We start from the raw sequence: 16,893 nt of genomic DNA, 5'->3' as shown, positions 1-16,893 counted from the left end.
CCCCCCCCCAGAAAGGGCACCCAGAGACTCGTGCGCCGTCGTTCATTGGCCGTTGACGAGGCTTTTCCCAGTTCCCATTTCCCAGCTCAGCTGGGCCACTCGGCTGCGCTGCCGCGGCGTGTCGTTGAAATGAGAATGAGCCCACAAAGAAGCTCAGCCACTGAACGAGGCAAGAACTGCAGCCTTGACCGGGAATCTCATCTCCAGGTGTTCCGGAGCGATATTATCGTCGACTTGATTCTGGAGAGCCACCAAGCCCTTAGCTGCTGGCCTCATTCATCATATTCGTAGGGCCTGAGCAAGTAGTATGGAGACGGAGCGTCGTATGCATCAGCCTCAATGTCAGGAGATCCACCGGTGACATATAGCAGCTTCTCAGGTCTTTCTAATTTCCACAGTGACGGGCCCGAGTCATAACTGCGAAAATAGAACATTGATTGACCTTGGTAAAGTGGATTAGAGTCATTCGACTGGTATTGACGTTACCTTTGTTGTTTCTATTTTCGAACCCAGATTGATTAACAGAAAACAGAGAGGAACGACACAGGTGAAACACTGCGGTCCGCAACTTACATCATGAGTAATGTAATGTATCACAGCAACTGAACTTCGGTCTCCATAAGGTAGAGCAAGGCTTCGCACAAGTACCTACGAGTACTTGGTCAGGAGGAAGGTCCTAGTATTAGCATGTGAACTCAGCAAGCCGTCACCCGCAATGCGCAGCAATAGCCCGAGCCATCAATCGCCCGTGCATGAACACTCCTGCCTGATGCCCGTCCTCGCTCTCCAATTTGCCGCTTGCTCACAGACCGCATCCCGCTCTTTGCAGCCGGCGGTCCTAACCGTGTGATCGTGTCCCTAGTGCTCGAGCTAGTATGTAGACGCTCGCACGCCATGAAGCTCGTGGCGAGCATCTTCGAGTTCCGTACGAAGCAATGGCGCCCGCCGTGCTACCACCGATGGCACGGAGTACTCCGTGGCTACGGAGCACGACACAACGAGAGGAGGTGCTGAGACTGCGCATGTACTACCGAACGTCGACAGGGTCGCCTCGAACGACTGCCGGCAGAGGGATGGGGCGCCTCTGCCAGCGAATACCAATCGTGGGCACCACCTAGTACCCGCGAGTGGGCGCCCAAGTTCACACCGATAGCGGCTGTCCTATCTGGCGCCATTTCATTGCCGCGGCATGGCCCGTTGGCTCGAGTCGCCAACAGGCTTCCTCGCCGCCATTGCAGCAGCAGAACCTTGCCTGCGCTTTTCTGGAATCGCCGACGAAGCTGGCGCGAGATTGAGGCCGGGAATAGGTAGAGGAATGGATACGCCATACCGCTGTACAAGCACCACCTCGCGGGACCTTCGGTTCCAGAGTCAAGGGCCTGGCATTGCAAGGTCGAAAACCCGGAAACATTGGCAGAATGGAAGCTCGACCTGTGGGCCATGAAACCTTCCAGAAGCTCCATGGGCTTGGGTTGCGGAATGCCCAATTGGCTCTGCCCAAGCCCTTCATGGATGATAAGTCGTACCTGCGCTAGGCATGGGGGATGCCCTGGCTAGCTTTTGCCAGCAAATGCCTCCCCACTGGGCTCTTAACATGGCACAGCGAATGTACCATGGGCCTGGTAGCGGGTCGGCCATAGGCAGCGAACAACCGAAGCATTGAGCCCTTTTCCCGCCCAAGAGATGGATCCGCAGGGCCGGCATGAAGTGTCGATATGCATGCCTGCGAAGAACACAGCAATGCGGTCTGTCAAGATGAAGCATGCTGAAACATATCGCCAGTGGCGAAACGGATTGGCAAAAGCCATGAATCAATCGCCCAGCGCAGAAGGACAGTAGCGTAGAGCTAACCGTAAGAGGGCCATGTCGCTGACGTGAAGATGGCAATGATTATGGTGGCATTGGAAGAGTTGAAAGACCCGACAGCAAGAGGTGCTGCATACTGTATAGGTGTCGGTGCTGTCTGTTCGTACGTCGCAGAGTGTAGGGCGCTTTCGTACCAATCACCAGCCGCCGTTGTTCTGTGCCCCATCGACGTCGACTTCGAAGAGGGGAAGCCGAAGAATGAGAGAAGACTGGCGTTGTTCTGCCTGGTGGACCTCGAGACAAATTGGCCGCCAAGCAGAAATCCGGGGAGCGGGTAGACCGCTAGGGTCCGGTGGCAAGGGCCAAGCAATCCCGGTCCGCCAGGCCTCTATGGTATCAAAGCGAGATGCTGGCCACACGGCTGCGAATCCGGGCCGTTGCTAGTCCTTGCGCATTGTGCAGAGGTCTGCCCGCCAGGGCCCTGGTCGCTCTGATCTGTGAGATTAGGTCCTGACTCGTCCGCATCCGTCAAAGTCACTTGACATCGTCCCTTGAAGAATTCGACGGTGTAAAAGGCGGTGGCAAAACGACTTCAGTCTCTGTCTGCCTGTGTCGAGGGACCATCTGCGGCTGCCAACCCCGAGCTCCGTTGTCGATTTTGAGAACTGCCCAGTCGCTCCGAAGCAGATTCGCATGCACCGGTCCGTGGTATGGAGGCAGACGGAGCACATGGGCATGCCATACAGCAAAGTTATCTCGATTCACCGACCATGTCAGTGCCGTTGGTCGTGACCGCCACCTCTTCTCCTGTCAAGGTTGGGATCTTCGTAGAGTATTATCAGTTGCTGTGTGCAAGTGCCTGTTTCCTCTTTTGCGTCGTTGAACCAACGCAAAAGAGCAAGTTTCTGAGGGACAATGGCTAAATGTCATGGGACAGTCTCCGCGAACAGTGCAATGAGCAACGGCGGAAAGAAGAATGCAGCGTGGTTGTGACATAACATGCAGAGACGCCGCATAACCCCAAACCACCTCGACGTGATATTGGCTGGTATCGACCCAAATACTTCGTATTCAATAGTCAATACTCCCTCAATGAAGACCATGAAAGCGGTCGAACCAGAGCGTTGGTGGCGAGAAGTCGGCTGTCGTTGACGAGATTGACCACCGGACCATTGAGGCTCTCGATTGCTCCCGGCAGCCGCAGCACTTCCTATTGTCTCTGGCAAGCAACCCCCCATGTCCGTTTAGAACATCTACAGGAAGTCGTGGGCTCTCGCTCGAGTCCGGGGCACGCTGTCGCAGGCATCCGGAAACCAGTGACCAGCGCCACAGGCTGCCAGGGTCGCTGTTCGAGTCAAGAAGACGGTCTGCCAGCAGGATGTGCAGCAGGTGCGCTGGCACACCCTGGCTCCTCATCTGGGCTGCCTCGAGCCCGTGTGCTCAGTAGTGCGATCTATCGTTTGCAGATGCCAGAGAGAGCTCGCCCCAGCTAGCAAGGGTGCTGCCGAAATCCTCCCTCAGGCGGTGGACGCAGCCGGTTCCGCGAGCTCGTTTGGCGAGGGAGGCAAAAGAAGCTTTTTCCCGCTCGGCCTGTCAAGCACCGCCATCCTGGATATGGGCGGTCTCGGCTGTCAAATGAGCGCACGGCGGTATGGACAAGCGGTATTGAGATGGAGTCGAAGGCGGCCGGAAGGAAGGAGACGGGCAAGGCTCGAGAACAAACAAACGGTCGGTGGCCGGGCAGCGCAGCGGACGAGACTCGGTGGGCCAGCTCTTGCGAAGTGGGAGAGCCTTGCAGGCACTTGTGCATCACCACCTTGCGAATCACCCTGCCTTGCCTGCCTATCCGGGGCGCTATTCTGCCACTTAGGCTATTGGCTCTGGCGCTCGAATTTGCGGAGGTGCTTGCATGGCTGCAGCAGCGTCTCTGGAGCTGTGCTGTGAACGGCAAGGCGATGAGCTGACCAAGTTTTCTGGCTGCTGAGCGTGAGTGGAGAGAGACTCGCTCGTTGGCTTGGTCTGCTTTGGTTCGATTTGGCTTGGCGAGAGGCGGGGGGTCGAGGGTGATGCAGCGTGCATGCACAAGTGCCCAGTAGCCTGACTGCGAATACACCCTGCAGCCCATGTCAGGTACTCTATACCGCCAGAACCCTTCGATTCTGGTGGACTGCGGCAGCCGTTGGACGCGAGGGTGATGTGGCAGCTACCCGTCGTCCAGCAGCTAGCTGGGGGGTGGCCCTGAATCCCGGCCATGTTCCAAGGCGGAATGAGCCCTGAGAAGCTGTGGCCGGTACCTGCATACACTGGCTCCAGTGGCCGCATTGGTTCATGTTCCTGCATGGCTGCTACTGCAGTGGCGGTCTCTTGTTGCAAGGGTTCTGGCCGTGATGGATGGTGATTGATGGCGAGAGGCATTTGGTGGGGGCCGCTGGCCACTCACGGCGGCGAGTTATGCATATGCTGGATGGATTCCCTGGAGCCTCTGCACAAACAAATGTGATGTGTATGAAAATGGAAGGCCATGCCTGGGAGATGCCGCGACTGGAAATGGCCCCGGGTTGGCGGTCAAGCGCTGTTGCTTGCTGCTACAACGGAGTACATAGCTTTTGAATGTATCACTGTACTTGGACCACTGACATCAGTCTGACTCCTCACGCATCTGCTTAGCACCTGCTTCGTACATGCAATCCACATCCACACAGACGCACATGATCTTGCTGCTGGCGGTCGGTGTTGAATACACGGCTCGGTCGGCCGAGATGCTGTTGGCGTCGGGACACAGATATCGGCACAATGTCGGTATGGAGCGGAGCGTCGCCATGAATGTTTCTTTAATCTAAGCACCACGGGGCCTAGCTCCCTCTTGGGCGTTAGCAGCAGCTTCCAGGGCTCTAGATACCCTCGCGGCGCAGAGACGGACGAGCGATAGTGGCTCGACTCGGCCAACGCTTGGGACGATCCGTCGACTGGTCGTGCCCTGATCGTTTGACGCGGGTTCCCGTTGCGGCTAGAATGGAGCGGTTTGACGGCCAGCAACTTGAAGCGTTTGGCCCGTCTTCCCCAGGTGTTCTTCACTATCCCGTTTTTGTTAGCACGTGCTGGTCACATCAACAAACGTCCGATGGTGCGTGGACGATCATCCCATATTGCACTCCCGCAGCAATCAGAGGCTTCTGCCGGCGCAATCGCTTAATTCAGTTTGTCGGTGAAGGAACAGCGAAGGAAAACAGGAAGCGATATGGATCAATTGGACTTTGCATTACTGCCATCCTATGGCCGGACCCGCCGTTTCCCATACGTACGTGTACGTGGACGCTGTCCGAAAGCTGCAGGTGCTGCAGAGCGAAGATGGGAACTTTGCGTAGGTAGGTAGGTACTGTACCAATCGATAAGACGCGGCCGACGTCGTGAAAGAAGAGACAAGAGATTGAACCAGAGATCAAAAGAGCCGTCATCCCTGTACCCTGTAGTTGTACGTGCTGTACTTCGTACAAACGCCGCGTTTCCATGGTTCAAGGGCCCGTGCACTTTGTTCATGCAGAGCCATTCCCGACTCGTTATGCAGCGCTAGGGTTTCAGATTGAGCGGCAGCCAATAGGACCGCTGCCACCGGCCCAGCATCTGGCATAAGGCCGTTTACATTAGCGACGGTGGCAGCCAATGCTTGCATCGCGTGTGTGATCATGGACGGACGGTGCAGGCACAAGATTACGCCGTCTCCATTCGGACCACCAAAAGAGCTGGATGAAACCCTCCACATGCGGACGAGCCTGGCAGTCACATCACACACCACCGCACGCAGGATGCTGACGACTCACTTCTGATAGGACTTCACATGCTGGTGCTCGTGCTTGCTTACCCGGTATACATCACAGGTTTGGGTAAACGCCTATGGGTTGGGACGGGATGGGATGCCACAGGTACTGTCAACGAGGCGCAGGTCCTTTGCGACGGTGCTTTTCGCCGATAACAAAGATTCCATTTCTCGACCCCAGGGTATATAGTCGGTAAATGTCCGATCCAAGTTGCTGGGCTTTCCTGGGGTATCATCGCCTCTCGAGACATTCTTCTTCTTGCCCGATTCGTACTGCCCGGTGCTACCCTTGAGGGCAAAGCAAAGGCGCCATCGGCACCACTGTGGTCTATCTCTTTAGCATCAAGTCTCTAGCACGACCTCGGCTGCTTGATAGCACGAGTATTACTGGTCGTGTATCTCCCTAGACGTGCAAGCGCCGTCGTCGTCCTCCCAAGAAGAGACACTAACACGCAATCCATCCAATGGCGGCGCGGTGACGATGCAGACAGACGGCCCCAATGGCTGGCACGGCGCCTGAAACCAATGCAACATGGCCCGAATAGATCAAGGACAAGATACAAGAATTCGAGTTGTCGTTATGTGACTGCACCGCTGGACCGTCCCGTCTTCCCAGCCGCCTTTGCAGCACACGGTTAGACGTCGACAACTTGGAATTGGTGGCGGCCATGCATGTTTGTTGTTCTGGCAATAGTACGGGGGAATGGCCTGCGCCCGGCAGCCTATCGGACGCTTACCAGGCCTTCGCTTAAGGCACACCGTAAAAAAGCAGAAAAGCGGAGAGACGTCAATCCCAGCAGCGCACATTTTGCTGTAATTGCGGTGACAGCTGCCACTTCAAAGTTCCTTCCTTCGAAGGCCTGGGGCTGCGTCTTCCATGCAGGCACGTGCAAGGGTATCACCTCAACCGCCTTTTCTGGTCGGGCAGTCATCACGACGAGACCAAGGCAGGGCATTGATCGTGAAGATGGCGGACAGCACACTGTACAGTACTCATACAGTATGTAGGTACTTGACATTGGACGATGCTACCGCCTACCGTTTGAGAGGGCCCCATATCGCTCAAGATGACACCCGCCTTATGATGTGGAATTCCACTCTTTGCCGCACCTGCTTGTTGCACACCCACTGATACCTCTTACATACGATACGTCCAGCACTGGTGGGTGCTTGTACTCTGTACAGCACATCAAGCGTGAAGCGAAGCGAAGCGTCGACCACATGCGGCTGCTAAGGCACTGACTGACTTGGGCGCCTACGACACTGACTCGCCCTCGACGACCCTGATGGCCATGGTGAAACTGGCGATTTCCCTCCCCGACTCGACTCGACGACCGCGGGAAAAGGCACCGAACCGGGCGTGGGGAGACAAGTGGGAAAAGCTGGGCTGCTCCGTACGGAGAAGCAAGCAAGCAGTAGCGCTTCTCCAGTAGCCTGGCGGGCCGGAGAAGCCACCGTCGACGGCCGTGGCTCGATTCTCAGCCCAGGCGATGGGTGGCCCTGAAGCCTCATTGGGGGCATTATGCGGGAACGCGCGGGGCCACCAAGGCGATAGCGAGCGCGCTTCTACGTTGGGCATTCCTGGAGAGGCAACTTGTAAGGGAAGACGAGGCTTCACCGGACTTTGTTTGGTCGAGGCGGTATGCATACAGACAGACTCGGGCAAGCTGGCAAGGCAAGGAATATGACAGCACATGACAGCACGGCTTGCGGACCGGGGGCTGGGAGGGCATGGGGACTTTTTATTCCATGCAATGAGGAGGCAAGACTTGACAGACGGGACAAAGAAAAGAAAATTCGAAAGCGAGAAGAGAAAAGAGAGGACAGAAAAAAGCAAATACGGGCCCATCGGATTTCGCTGGCGGGGGATCGTTCTCATTTCGCCCGCGGGATGGCGGTTTGCCACTGCCGCCGTGGCTTCTGCCGCTCAGTCGTTTCCTTTTCTCACCTTTTTCTTTTTTCTTTTTTCTCGCCTCTCGTGTTTTTTTTTGTGCGCGAGAGAGTCAGATGGTTACGAGCCCTGCCGTCTTTTCTACCTCAGGGCAAGGTACCAAGTGAGAATCCTCTCTTCTTCGTTTCTGTCTCGTCGCTTGTGTTTCGTATTTGCTCTTGTGTGGGTGTGCCTCTCCCGCAGCCACTGGCCCTGGGCCATTACCGTCCTGGCTAGTACTAGCGCGCTAGCACCAGGACGAGTGAAGACGACACAAAACAAAAGTGTCTCCATGCATAAGCCATTACGGAGCCCATACGAGCAGACTATGAAACTGATGACGAAAAAAGAGCCCAGAAAGCCCTTGGTCCTCACCAGCACCGGGTGGAGACGGGCAAGACGGGGCTATTCTTGTACGAGGTGACACTTGAGAGCATAAAAATAATCCACTCATGCAGCCGGCTCCTCTTGGATTGTGATCGACGCGCTAGGCCTGGTTCTGGCAACTGGCTCAAATGTCAGATCAAGTTGGAACCAGAGCCTGAGCTGTGCCTAGTTGACGATGATGACCACCTGCCTGTCTGTCAGACCACAGATGGGTTGAGCCTGTACGAAGTACGAAGTATTACGAAGTAATAGATAGAGAATAGCAATGCCGCTGGCAACTAGGACTACGAATGCCGTCACCTCTATCACCACTGCTCCGTACCAGTAATATCGACTCCAGCTATTATCTCAGGACTCAAAGTGATACGGCTACGAGATTGGATATCGCAGTCTCATACGCCCTGCCCTGTGTGACGACCACACAGAAAGGCAAGGTGTTAGTGGCCAGAGGAGCACACGAAAACACGCACACACGCCCGCCGAGGCGCTGATTTGATGCTTTCTGACCTGACAAACACACACCATCAAACAGCCCTGGGCGGCAACTTGGCCAAACAACTTTACAGTAGACCTTGCCAGGTGGATGCAACCAAAGAGAGAGAGAGAGCATCAGCTCCCTCCTCTCTCCGCCCACCCCAAGGCCCAGCCCAATCTGGCACCCGGGCTTTGACGTCCATTTTTTGCCTCCTCCTCCAAAAGACGGGACTTTTTTTTTTCTTCCCTACCTTGCTTGGCTCTAGTGACGACGGCACGGTTTCAACTTTTGGCTGGTCGAATGAATGACTTGCAACCACGGATGCTAGGAGGCGGAAACTGGTTGGGCGGGCAGCGGGTGGTGATTCTGATCATTTGACGGGATGGCTGAGCGCATCGCCTGCGCGGGATACCATCATGTGCCTTGCAGTCGGTGGAGTTTTTGTTCCATCACCATGCTTTTCATCATCTTATTTTTTTTTCTCACACTTTTCCATCTAGCGGTTGAGGGTGTGACGAGTCGACGTCTAATGGGCTGTGCACAGTCAAAGAGTGCGTCAGTGTGCAGAGCTGAGACGGGAGGTACAAGCTGCATCCCTCCAAGAGAAAAAGCTTTTTCTTCTACTATCTCTGATGCCGCGGCGTGAACCCAAGGTGGTAGGTACTATATTATTGCAGGTAGTGTTGAGCGTATTACATGTAGCACGTCGAACCGAAAGAAACAAAAAATGTGTCCTATCACCACACGGCATTCTGCAGGGCCTTGTGACGCGCTTGAATTTGTGTGCCCGTGCCCGCCCGTACATGGCCGGCGCACTGGGGGAAAATGGCGCGCACAGGACTTTGAAGCTAGAGAAGAGTTGTCGTCGTCGTCCAGTAGGATAGGTCTGCGAGTTCTCGTTTGAAGCTGCTGCTCTACCCAGTGAACGTAAACAGCGGCCAAGCTTTGTTGGTGGGTGGTGGTGGTGGTACTGGACCGGTAAGTGGGTGGCTCTAGCAGCGGGATGGCGCCGGTGCAATCATCATCGCCAGACGCACGCAGGTTTGGGGTGCACCGCCGTCAGTTGACGAAGTGCTGATGTTGCGATTCTCATAGGNCCCCCCCCCCCCCCCCCCCCCCCCTCCCCTCCTTCGAAGGTGGTGCGTACAGTAGCATCAAGAGGGCCCGAATGGGGACGAGCAGACTTGGACGAACGCCATGGGGGCCAGAAAGACTCGGCATAGGTAGGCTTTCGATGTTGGAGAGCAACTGGCAACAAATGATGGGAGCGGGAGCGTTTTTTTTTCTTTGGGGGTCGTGGGTTGGCCCAATCAGCGGCTGAGGCGCCGTGCAGATGTCATTGCGAGGCATCCATCATGGACCTCGTTGTGGCCATTGCTTGGGGGATGCGATGCGGCTTTGAGCATTGGTGAGAAGGCTCTCTGCTTGCGTGACTGTGCGCGTGCTCTCTGTCTCTATCTCTGACTCTCTCTCCATCACTTCGTAGACGCCCTTCACTCCCCCTCCTCTCCAGTGTGATAGAGCAGATTCGAACTACATGTACCAGGTATGCGCGCGACAACAAGCCATACATTTGCGAGTGAATCATGTCCAAAACAAACGAGTAGACAAGCTAAAACAGCATCACAATCAGCTCCAGCAATTGGCTCGGCTCCCAGCCAGTGGCTTTTCGTTTCCCTCCTCCCAAGCCAAGCCCGGTGGAGGGAGCAAAAGCGCTGCGCCTGTGCCGGTCACGGTGCATCCGGGAGGCTGGCGTGTCTGCTTTTCTTGTGCGTAGGTACGAAGCATGTATGTCTATGAATGCACGAGTACGTCGTCTTGCTTGGGATTGCCATGCCATATTCCTCTGTCTCTTGTTGTTGCACCTACGACGCATGTCGAGCTGTACATAGATCCGTATTGGCTGCAATCTCTGGTGGTCTAATGGCCCGGATGCACTTCGTATGTTACGCTCGTATGGGACAGTAGGTGCAATCATACTGTAAGCCCACAGCCCAGAATTAGAATGAGTGGCTGCGCCATGCTCGCCCTCGCCCGGGGGTTTTTTTGACTCAAAACCGGACCAGTCAAAGCCATGGCGGCTCAAACGCCCAATGGCCACGGGCGAATGACGGCTGGAGGAGGCACGGGTACGAAGTTGGGGACTCGAGTCGATCAACCTGCCGTTCTGTTGGTGCTGCCGAGGGCTTCGTGCGATCTTTTATTTTACGAGTGACGGCGTTAGACTTGCGGATGCCACGAGGAAATCTGTACGAGCCTGAGATTGCATCTGGCTCTGACGTTGATCGCGCCAACCAACCGCCAGCCGGAGACTCTCTCTTTCAACTCGTACTTGATACATGAAATTGAACTGCATCAGATGCTGCTACTGGCACTCGATGCTGGGATTTGCACCCAAGCACAAGCTGTATTAATCCTGTATGTACGAGTATGTCTGTCCGTCTGCACTCTTGCACATACGAGAGAGCATCACATACCTAGACTAGAACCTGTGCTCTCCCAGGGTCGTCATCGCCGTCGTCGCCGTCGTGTTACTTGGTTCCCGGCCCACCGGCATTGTACAATTGTATGATTGTATCCACCCGCAAAAGCCAGCGAACAACTCGACTCGACTTGACTGAGGTCCAACTTGCCTCCCCCGGTGGTCAATGGACGAGTCCCAATTCCACCCCCGGCAATCCATCACCGTCAAACTGCACCCTTGTCCGTCTTCCTCTTTCTCCTCCCAGGTTGCCAGGCCTCACCTCTTGTTAGGCTGGCCGCTAGCCCGGCACTAGGTACGTACCGCCTCCACGGCCTCGACAGATGGGGTCGACCAGGATGGGCAGCTGGTGCTGGCCCTCACTAGCAAGGCTACCCTTGCAAGCTTCCTCCAAGTTGGGTCCCCTCTCAAGGTTCGCACCCCCCGGCGCGAACAATCCCGGCTCGCACACCACCCGACTCGCCCCAGACACCTCACGGACGACAGGGGCCAGGGAGGAAGCCTGTCCCGTCATGTCCGCGCGACGGATCCTGGCTCCTGGCCGGGTCCAGCGTCGAGTGAGACAAGTGGACAGTGGGCTTTTGGGCAGGACAGGACAGGACAGGGCTCGAGGGACCAGGGCAGGGCCAGGGCCTGCGTGGAGGCGACGGAGCGTTGGAGCAGCACCTTGGTAGCGTTCCCACCGCTGTGGGCTCTGCCTATCGGTCGATTTGGCTCGTCGATGATCTCGGTGCGCTGCTTGGGCTGGCCGCTGGCTTCAACCCGTCCTGCGTTGCCTACTTATCCTGCCACGGCCCCCCGCCGTTGACCAGAGACCTCATCCATATGATCGGCACCCTTGAGCTTGTATATCTTTGTTCTTTACGCCCTCGATTCTCCCTTCTTTTTTGCGACCTCTCGTCTCCATCGGAAACTCGATATATTTCTTCGAGAATCCTTCCCTTCTTTTACTCGCAACCCTCATCTACTCTCTGTCCATCTCTGTCTTGCGCAACACCACCTCTTCGCAAACAGCCCTCCTCTTCCTCCATCAACTCCTACCTCTACCAAAGACCGCCATCCATTCGTTCACCGGAGCCGAAGACGACCCTCACCACTCTTTACTCTGCCTCTTACAGCAACTTGATTGCCTGGGCAATTGTATAATACGGACTACCACTTTACTACTTATACAACAAACCATAACGCTTAATATCTAAATCTACCCTTTGGGACTCGGAAGCCATCGCAAACACAGAGGTTAGACAAGAGCCAGAGCAAACAAAGAAGGAGTTTCAAGAGCTGACTTATACCTTTTGCTGGACAGAACAAGCAATGGACGGCATGATGTCTCAACCCATGGGACAGCAGGCGTTCTACTTCTACAACCACGAGCACAAGATGTCCCCCCGACAAGTCATCTTCGCACAACAGATGGCCGCCTACCAGATGATGCCCTCGCTGCCGCCCACGCCCATGTACTCGCGACCCAACTCGTCCTGCTCACAGCCCCCGACCCTGTACAGCAACGGCCCTTCAGTCATGACTCCCACAAGCACACCCCCTCTGTCCTCGCGCAAGCCCATGCTGCTGGACACGGAGTTTGGCGACAACCCCTACTTCCCCTCCACGCCGCCTCTGTCGGCGTCGGGCAGCACCGTCGGCAGCCCCAAGGCCTGCGACATGCTGCAGACGCCCATGAACCCCATGTTCTCGGGCCTCGAGGGCATGGCCATCAAGGACAGCATCGACGCCACCGAGAGCCTCGTCCTGGACTGGGCCAGCATCGCCTCGCCCCCCCTGTCGCCTGGTAAGTCGCCTTTGCTTTTAATTTCCGCAGTCGAATGTTCCCTGGGCCCTTCCATCCGTCAAGTGCCAAATTTGTCGCGATACTGGCACCATGGTGGACATGCTGCTTAGATGAATACTGGGGCGGGACGCAGGCTAATCCGCTTTGGGCAGTGTATCTCCAGGCCCAGGCCACCTCTGGCAAGGTGCCCTCGCTTACCTCGAGCCCGAGCGACATGCTCTCCACCACAGCTTCGTGCCCGTCTCTGTCTCCCTCGCCAACTCCCTACGCGCGCTCCGTCACGTCGGAGCACGACGTTGACTTCTGTGATCCCCGCAACCTGACCGTCTCTGTTGGCTCCAACCCCACCCTGGCCCCGGAGTTTACCCTGCTGGCCGACGACATCAAGGGCGAGCCGCTGCCCGCCACCGCTACCCAGCCTGCCTTTGACTTCAACCCTGCGCTGCCCAGCGGCCTGCCGACCTTTGAGGACTTCTCCGATCTCGAGTCGGAAGCCGACTTCAGCAGCCTCGTCAACCTCGGCGAGATCAACCCCGTCGACATCTCCCGCCCCCGCGCCTGCACCGGCTCCTCGGTCGTCTCCCTGGGCCACGGCAGCTTCATTGGCGACGAGGACCTGAGCTTCGACGACGAGGCCTTCCACTTCCCCTCCCTGCCCAGCCCGACCTCGTCCGTCGACTTCTCCGACGTCCACCAGGACAAGAGACAGAAGAAGGACCGCAAGGAAGCCAAGCCCGTCATGAACTCTGCTGCCGGCGGCTCCCAGTCCGGCAACGAGCAGGCTGGCGCCACCGAGGCCGCCTCTGCTGCCTCCGACTCCAATGCCTCCTCCGCCTCTGACGAGCCCTCCTCCTCCATGCCCGCTCCCACCAACCGCCGCGGTCGCAAGCAGTCGCTGACCGAGGATCCCTCCAAGACCTTCGTCTGCGACCTCTGCAACCGCCGCTTCCGTCGCCAGGAGCACCTCAAGCGTCACTACCGCTCCCTGCACACCCAGGAGAAGCCCTTTGAGTGCAACGAGTGCGGCAAGAAGTTCTCCCGCAGCGACAACCTGGCCCAGCACGCCCGCACCCACTCCGGCGGCGCCATTGTCATGAACCTCATTGAGGAGTCTTCCGAGGTGCCCGCCTACGATGCCAGCATGATGGCTGGGCCCGTGGGGGACGACTACAGCACCTATGGCAAGGTCCTGTTCCAGATCGCCTCCGAGATCCCCGGAAGCGCCAGCGAGCTGTCCTCTGAAGAGGGCGAGCAGGGCAAGAAGAAGCGCAAGCGCTCCGATTAAATGGCCCCATCTCTCTCTCTCTCTCTCTCTCTATACGCCTGACACGACTTACATTTTGACACTTCTCGCTTCGCTTCGGCGCAAGCCCTATTTCCACACATACACTTTTTTTTTGCTAGAGGGGGTCCACCACCACAACTATACAGGGAAAAAGCTCAAGCGGTTATGATTGCATTTTCAAACCTTCAGTTCTTGTATCGACTTTGCAGCATCATACTGATGATATTCTTTTATATCATATCGGGACGACTGCTCCCGATATCTTCTCTACTTTTGCATCACGACAAAAAGTTCGACAATGGCTCGAACTTTGAAGAGGATTTTTCGGACATGATTTGTTTTGTTTTGTTTTTCGGGGCGTGCATGGCGGACAATTAGATTTTTTCTTTTTTTCTTTTTTTATATCTGGCACATACAACGACGGCATGCTAATCATTTTGGCTTGCCCCTTCTTGTTACACACGCTCGTGTCTAACAATCCATCGCGAGCGATGGCTGGAAAGGTCGTTTTGCCATGGCAAGGAATAACTGAATCATAGAGAGGAAACAAACTTGGGAAGCATCGAGGCCAGTGGGAGGATCACCCCATCTCACCATGGAGGTTAGTTCCTTTTTCTTTTAGCACGAAGCAAACTTGGCTTTGTTGCTGCTCACTCTCACGAGGAGCAAATGGGAGGCAGTGTGCGGGTCACATTTTGTTAGAAGTTTAACTTGACGCTATGCCAACCAATAAGAAAAAAACACTGTTGCCAAACATCATTACTGACTTGCACCTTGGAAATGGTGACATGTTTGCTTTCATGTTTTCAATGTGAGAAGGATTTAGACTTGGGTATATAGATACTGGGACTATATTAGACTACGATAGACAAATAGACGTCGAAATCAACTTTCGAACTCGATCTGGGTCTCTGTTCCCTTCAAGCTGAAGATGCGACTGTGATTTGTCTGTGACCAGAGATTGTGATTGTGACTGTGATTGTGATCTTGGTTGCATTACGGCTTGTTTGCCGCGATGTGATGTGACACAAACCTTCGTCAGGAAGCAAGACGTACGTGTGTGCCGTGGCTGGGGTAACGCAGATTACGTTCTTACAAGACTTGGCCTCTCAGAGACGATGGTGCCTTGCAGCAAGCACACAAATCACCAACACCATCTAATGCTACCTCGGTAACTACTGTAAAGAATGCACAATACTCGGTCTGTCAGTCAGTCGGTTTATTTTTTCAAGGACAAGAGTTACGCTCTCGAGCCGTTTACCCGGCCACCCAGAACCAATTTTTACCTACGTTGTAATACTCACCGAGTCTAGAGGTGAAAAATGTTAGAGCAATAAGGGGTCATCAAGGGGGGTTTGTTTAGAATTCGGTTTGACAGGCTTTGACAACTTGTGACATCTTTTCGCTTGCGATGGGGAGGGGAAGAGATGGGAATGGAATGGGCAGAAGAACGCTCATGGAAGGGGACTCACGGAAGGGTTCACCGGTGGTGAGTGGGGATGGAGGGAGGACATGGGGGAAAGGGAGCTGGTACGAGTAGGACGTTCCTTGCAGGGTACAGGGAGACCGGACCGGGGGGGTGGGTTTGGTCAAGCAATATGAGAACCAGGTTTGCTCTTGGTGAGGCGTATACTTCAGCTCACATTTCTCTTCCTTCCATGGCAGTTTCTATACATGTGGGGATGTTCCTCTCGTTCCCATTTGTCGCTGTTCCTTGGAAGGTAGGGGAAGGGGACGAACATGCCGGTCAAGGGGTTGCTTTTCCTGCAGTTCGGTTTTGGAGCCTCGCTACCCGGGGGGGGGGGGGGGCGGCCTGACGGACAACAAGGTGAGTGGGCAAGGTAGGTAACAGGCATTGGGAAGAAGTCTTCTTCGGGGCTTGATTCATTGCGCGGGGACGCTATCAGCGGTTATTCCAGAAAGTGAGTTGTCACATCATGGAACGAGTAGTGTTCTCTTTCCCTTCCAGGATGGGCTTTGCTCGTCGAGGTAGCATAACGCTAACAAAGGCCCTTTCACTCACCTCGGCGTAGCATCACGCAGCACACAGGCAACAAGTTTTGGCGCGACACGACTCCATTATCTTGCGATGGAGCTAATCTCTCGCGCAATCTATCCGGGGCCCGGGTATGGCCCGTCTGGTCCGTTGAAGAGGGAACGTGCCTGGGCCAGGGTGGCTCTATAGGAAACGCGGAATGGTCTGCTCCGTAGCCTGAGAGGGGNCCCCCCCCCCCCCCCCCCCCCCCCCCCCCCCCCCCCCCCAGTCGAACGAGAAAGGTACGAGATACAGGCCATTGCGGACGTGTACCTCGTATGAGTACCGAACGGTCCCTGGACTAGCCCGAGCTGAGACTGAGCCCTTCGAACTTGTGTCGTGGGGTGGTTCTCCGAAGGTGGAAATGAAGAAGAACCAAGATGCCCTACGCCAAAATTAGACAGGCGAAAGCTTGGCCATGATGGCCTTGATGACCCAGATTCCCCGGTGGCGTTCCACGGTGGCGGCAAATTAATGAGAGGCGAAGCAACTATTTTCAGTAGTTGTGGTTAATTAACTTGACGGAGAGCCGGCTCAACGGGGTTCGGTGGTGGTGGTGGTGGTGGTGGTGCTCGTAACACGGTGAGGGAAGGGGAGTTTCGGGGTCCTGGACCGTGGCACTGGGCCCGCCAAGCGAAAAAGAACAATGTCTGCGTCTTGACGAGCAGGAGACTCGGAGCACGTGCTTCGTATTGGCTCCATAGCCAGCAGAGGAACACGGAGTTCGGAGTGTGCTCGGATCTTGCTGAAGAAACTGGAGGTGCTTGGAGTCGACCCTCATCTGCGGAGCCCTGCTATGGAACAAATCCTTCGACGATTGTCTTCTGCGGGCGTTTCCATCGGTAGATCCGACCGATACAATAGGTCTTGTTCGTGAGATTGCCCAGGCT

General features: G+C 55.7%; 6 protein-coding genes across 6 annotated transcripts; 2 read left to right on the top strand and 4 right to left on the bottom strand.

Moving 5' to 3' along the window:
- Positions 1-894: 894 nt before the first annotated feature.
- Positions 895-1,535, top strand: CCMA1212_001653 (uncharacterized protein; the record flags this gene model as incomplete). Its single annotated transcript, XM_073699071.1, has 3 exons — positions 895-969; positions 1,045-1,307; positions 1,370-1,535. The coding sequence occupies 3 exons, from the start codon at positions 895-897 to the stop codon at positions 1,533-1,535; spliced, it is 504 nt and encodes a 167-aa protein (XP_073562365.1).
- On the bottom strand, positions 981-1,760 carry CCMA1212_001652 (uncharacterized protein; the record flags this gene model as incomplete). The annotated part of the gene is made up of 2 exons (XM_073699070.1): positions 1,613-1,760; positions 981-1,493 (listed from the first exon to the last, which is right to left on the bottom strand). Exons 1-2 carry the CDS (start codon positions 1,658-1,660, stop codon positions 981-983), a joined length of 561 nt encoding a protein of 186 aa, XP_073562364.1. The 5' UTR covers positions 1,661-1,760.
- A 1,912-nt stretch (positions 1,761-3,672) lies between these two features.
- Positions 3,673-4,146, bottom strand: CCMA1212_001651 (uncharacterized protein; the record flags this gene model as incomplete). The annotated part of the gene is made up of 1 exon (XM_073699069.1): positions 3,673-4,146. The coding sequence occupies one exon, from the start codon at positions 4,144-4,146 to the stop codon at positions 3,673-3,675; it is 474 nt and encodes a 157-aa protein (XP_073562367.1).
- Positions 4,147-6,875: 2,729 nt separating this feature from the next.
- Positions 6,876-7,199, bottom strand: CCMA1212_001650 (uncharacterized protein; the record flags this gene model as incomplete). The annotated part of the gene is made up of 1 exon (XM_073699068.1): positions 6,876-7,199. One exon carries the CDS (start codon positions 7,197-7,199, stop codon positions 6,876-6,878), a length of 324 nt encoding a protein of 107 aa, XP_073562366.1.
- Positions 7,200-11,174: 3,975 nt separating this feature from the next.
- CCMA1212_001649 (uncharacterized protein) lies at positions 11,175-11,408 on the bottom strand (the record flags this gene model as incomplete). Its single annotated transcript, XM_073699067.1, has 1 exon — positions 11,175-11,408. The coding sequence occupies one exon, from the start codon at positions 11,406-11,408 to the stop codon at positions 11,175-11,177; it is 234 nt and encodes a 77-aa protein (XP_073561837.1).
- An 800-nt stretch (positions 11,409-12,208) lies between these two features.
- CCMA1212_001648 (C2H2 finger domain transcription factor sebA) lies at positions 12,209-13,968 on the top strand (the record flags this gene model as incomplete). Its single annotated transcript, XM_073699066.1, has 2 exons — positions 12,209-12,683; positions 12,794-13,968. 2 exons carry the CDS (start codon positions 12,209-12,211, stop codon positions 13,966-13,968), a joined length of 1,650 nt encoding a protein of 549 aa, XP_073561838.1.
- Between the last annotated feature and the right edge of the window lie 2,925 nt (positions 13,969-16,893).

This window comes from Trichoderma ghanense (assembly GCF_004382785.1).
Source record: "Trichoderma ghanense strain CCMA-1212 chromosome Unknown scaffold_1, whole genome shotgun sequence".
NCBI classification, from domain to species: Eukaryota; Fungi; Ascomycota; class Sordariomycetes; order Hypocreales; family Hypocreaceae; genus Trichoderma; species Trichoderma ghanense.
The sequence above is the reverse complement of the archived record's forward strand: the minus strand, read 5'-3'. Positions and strand labels throughout refer to the sequence as shown.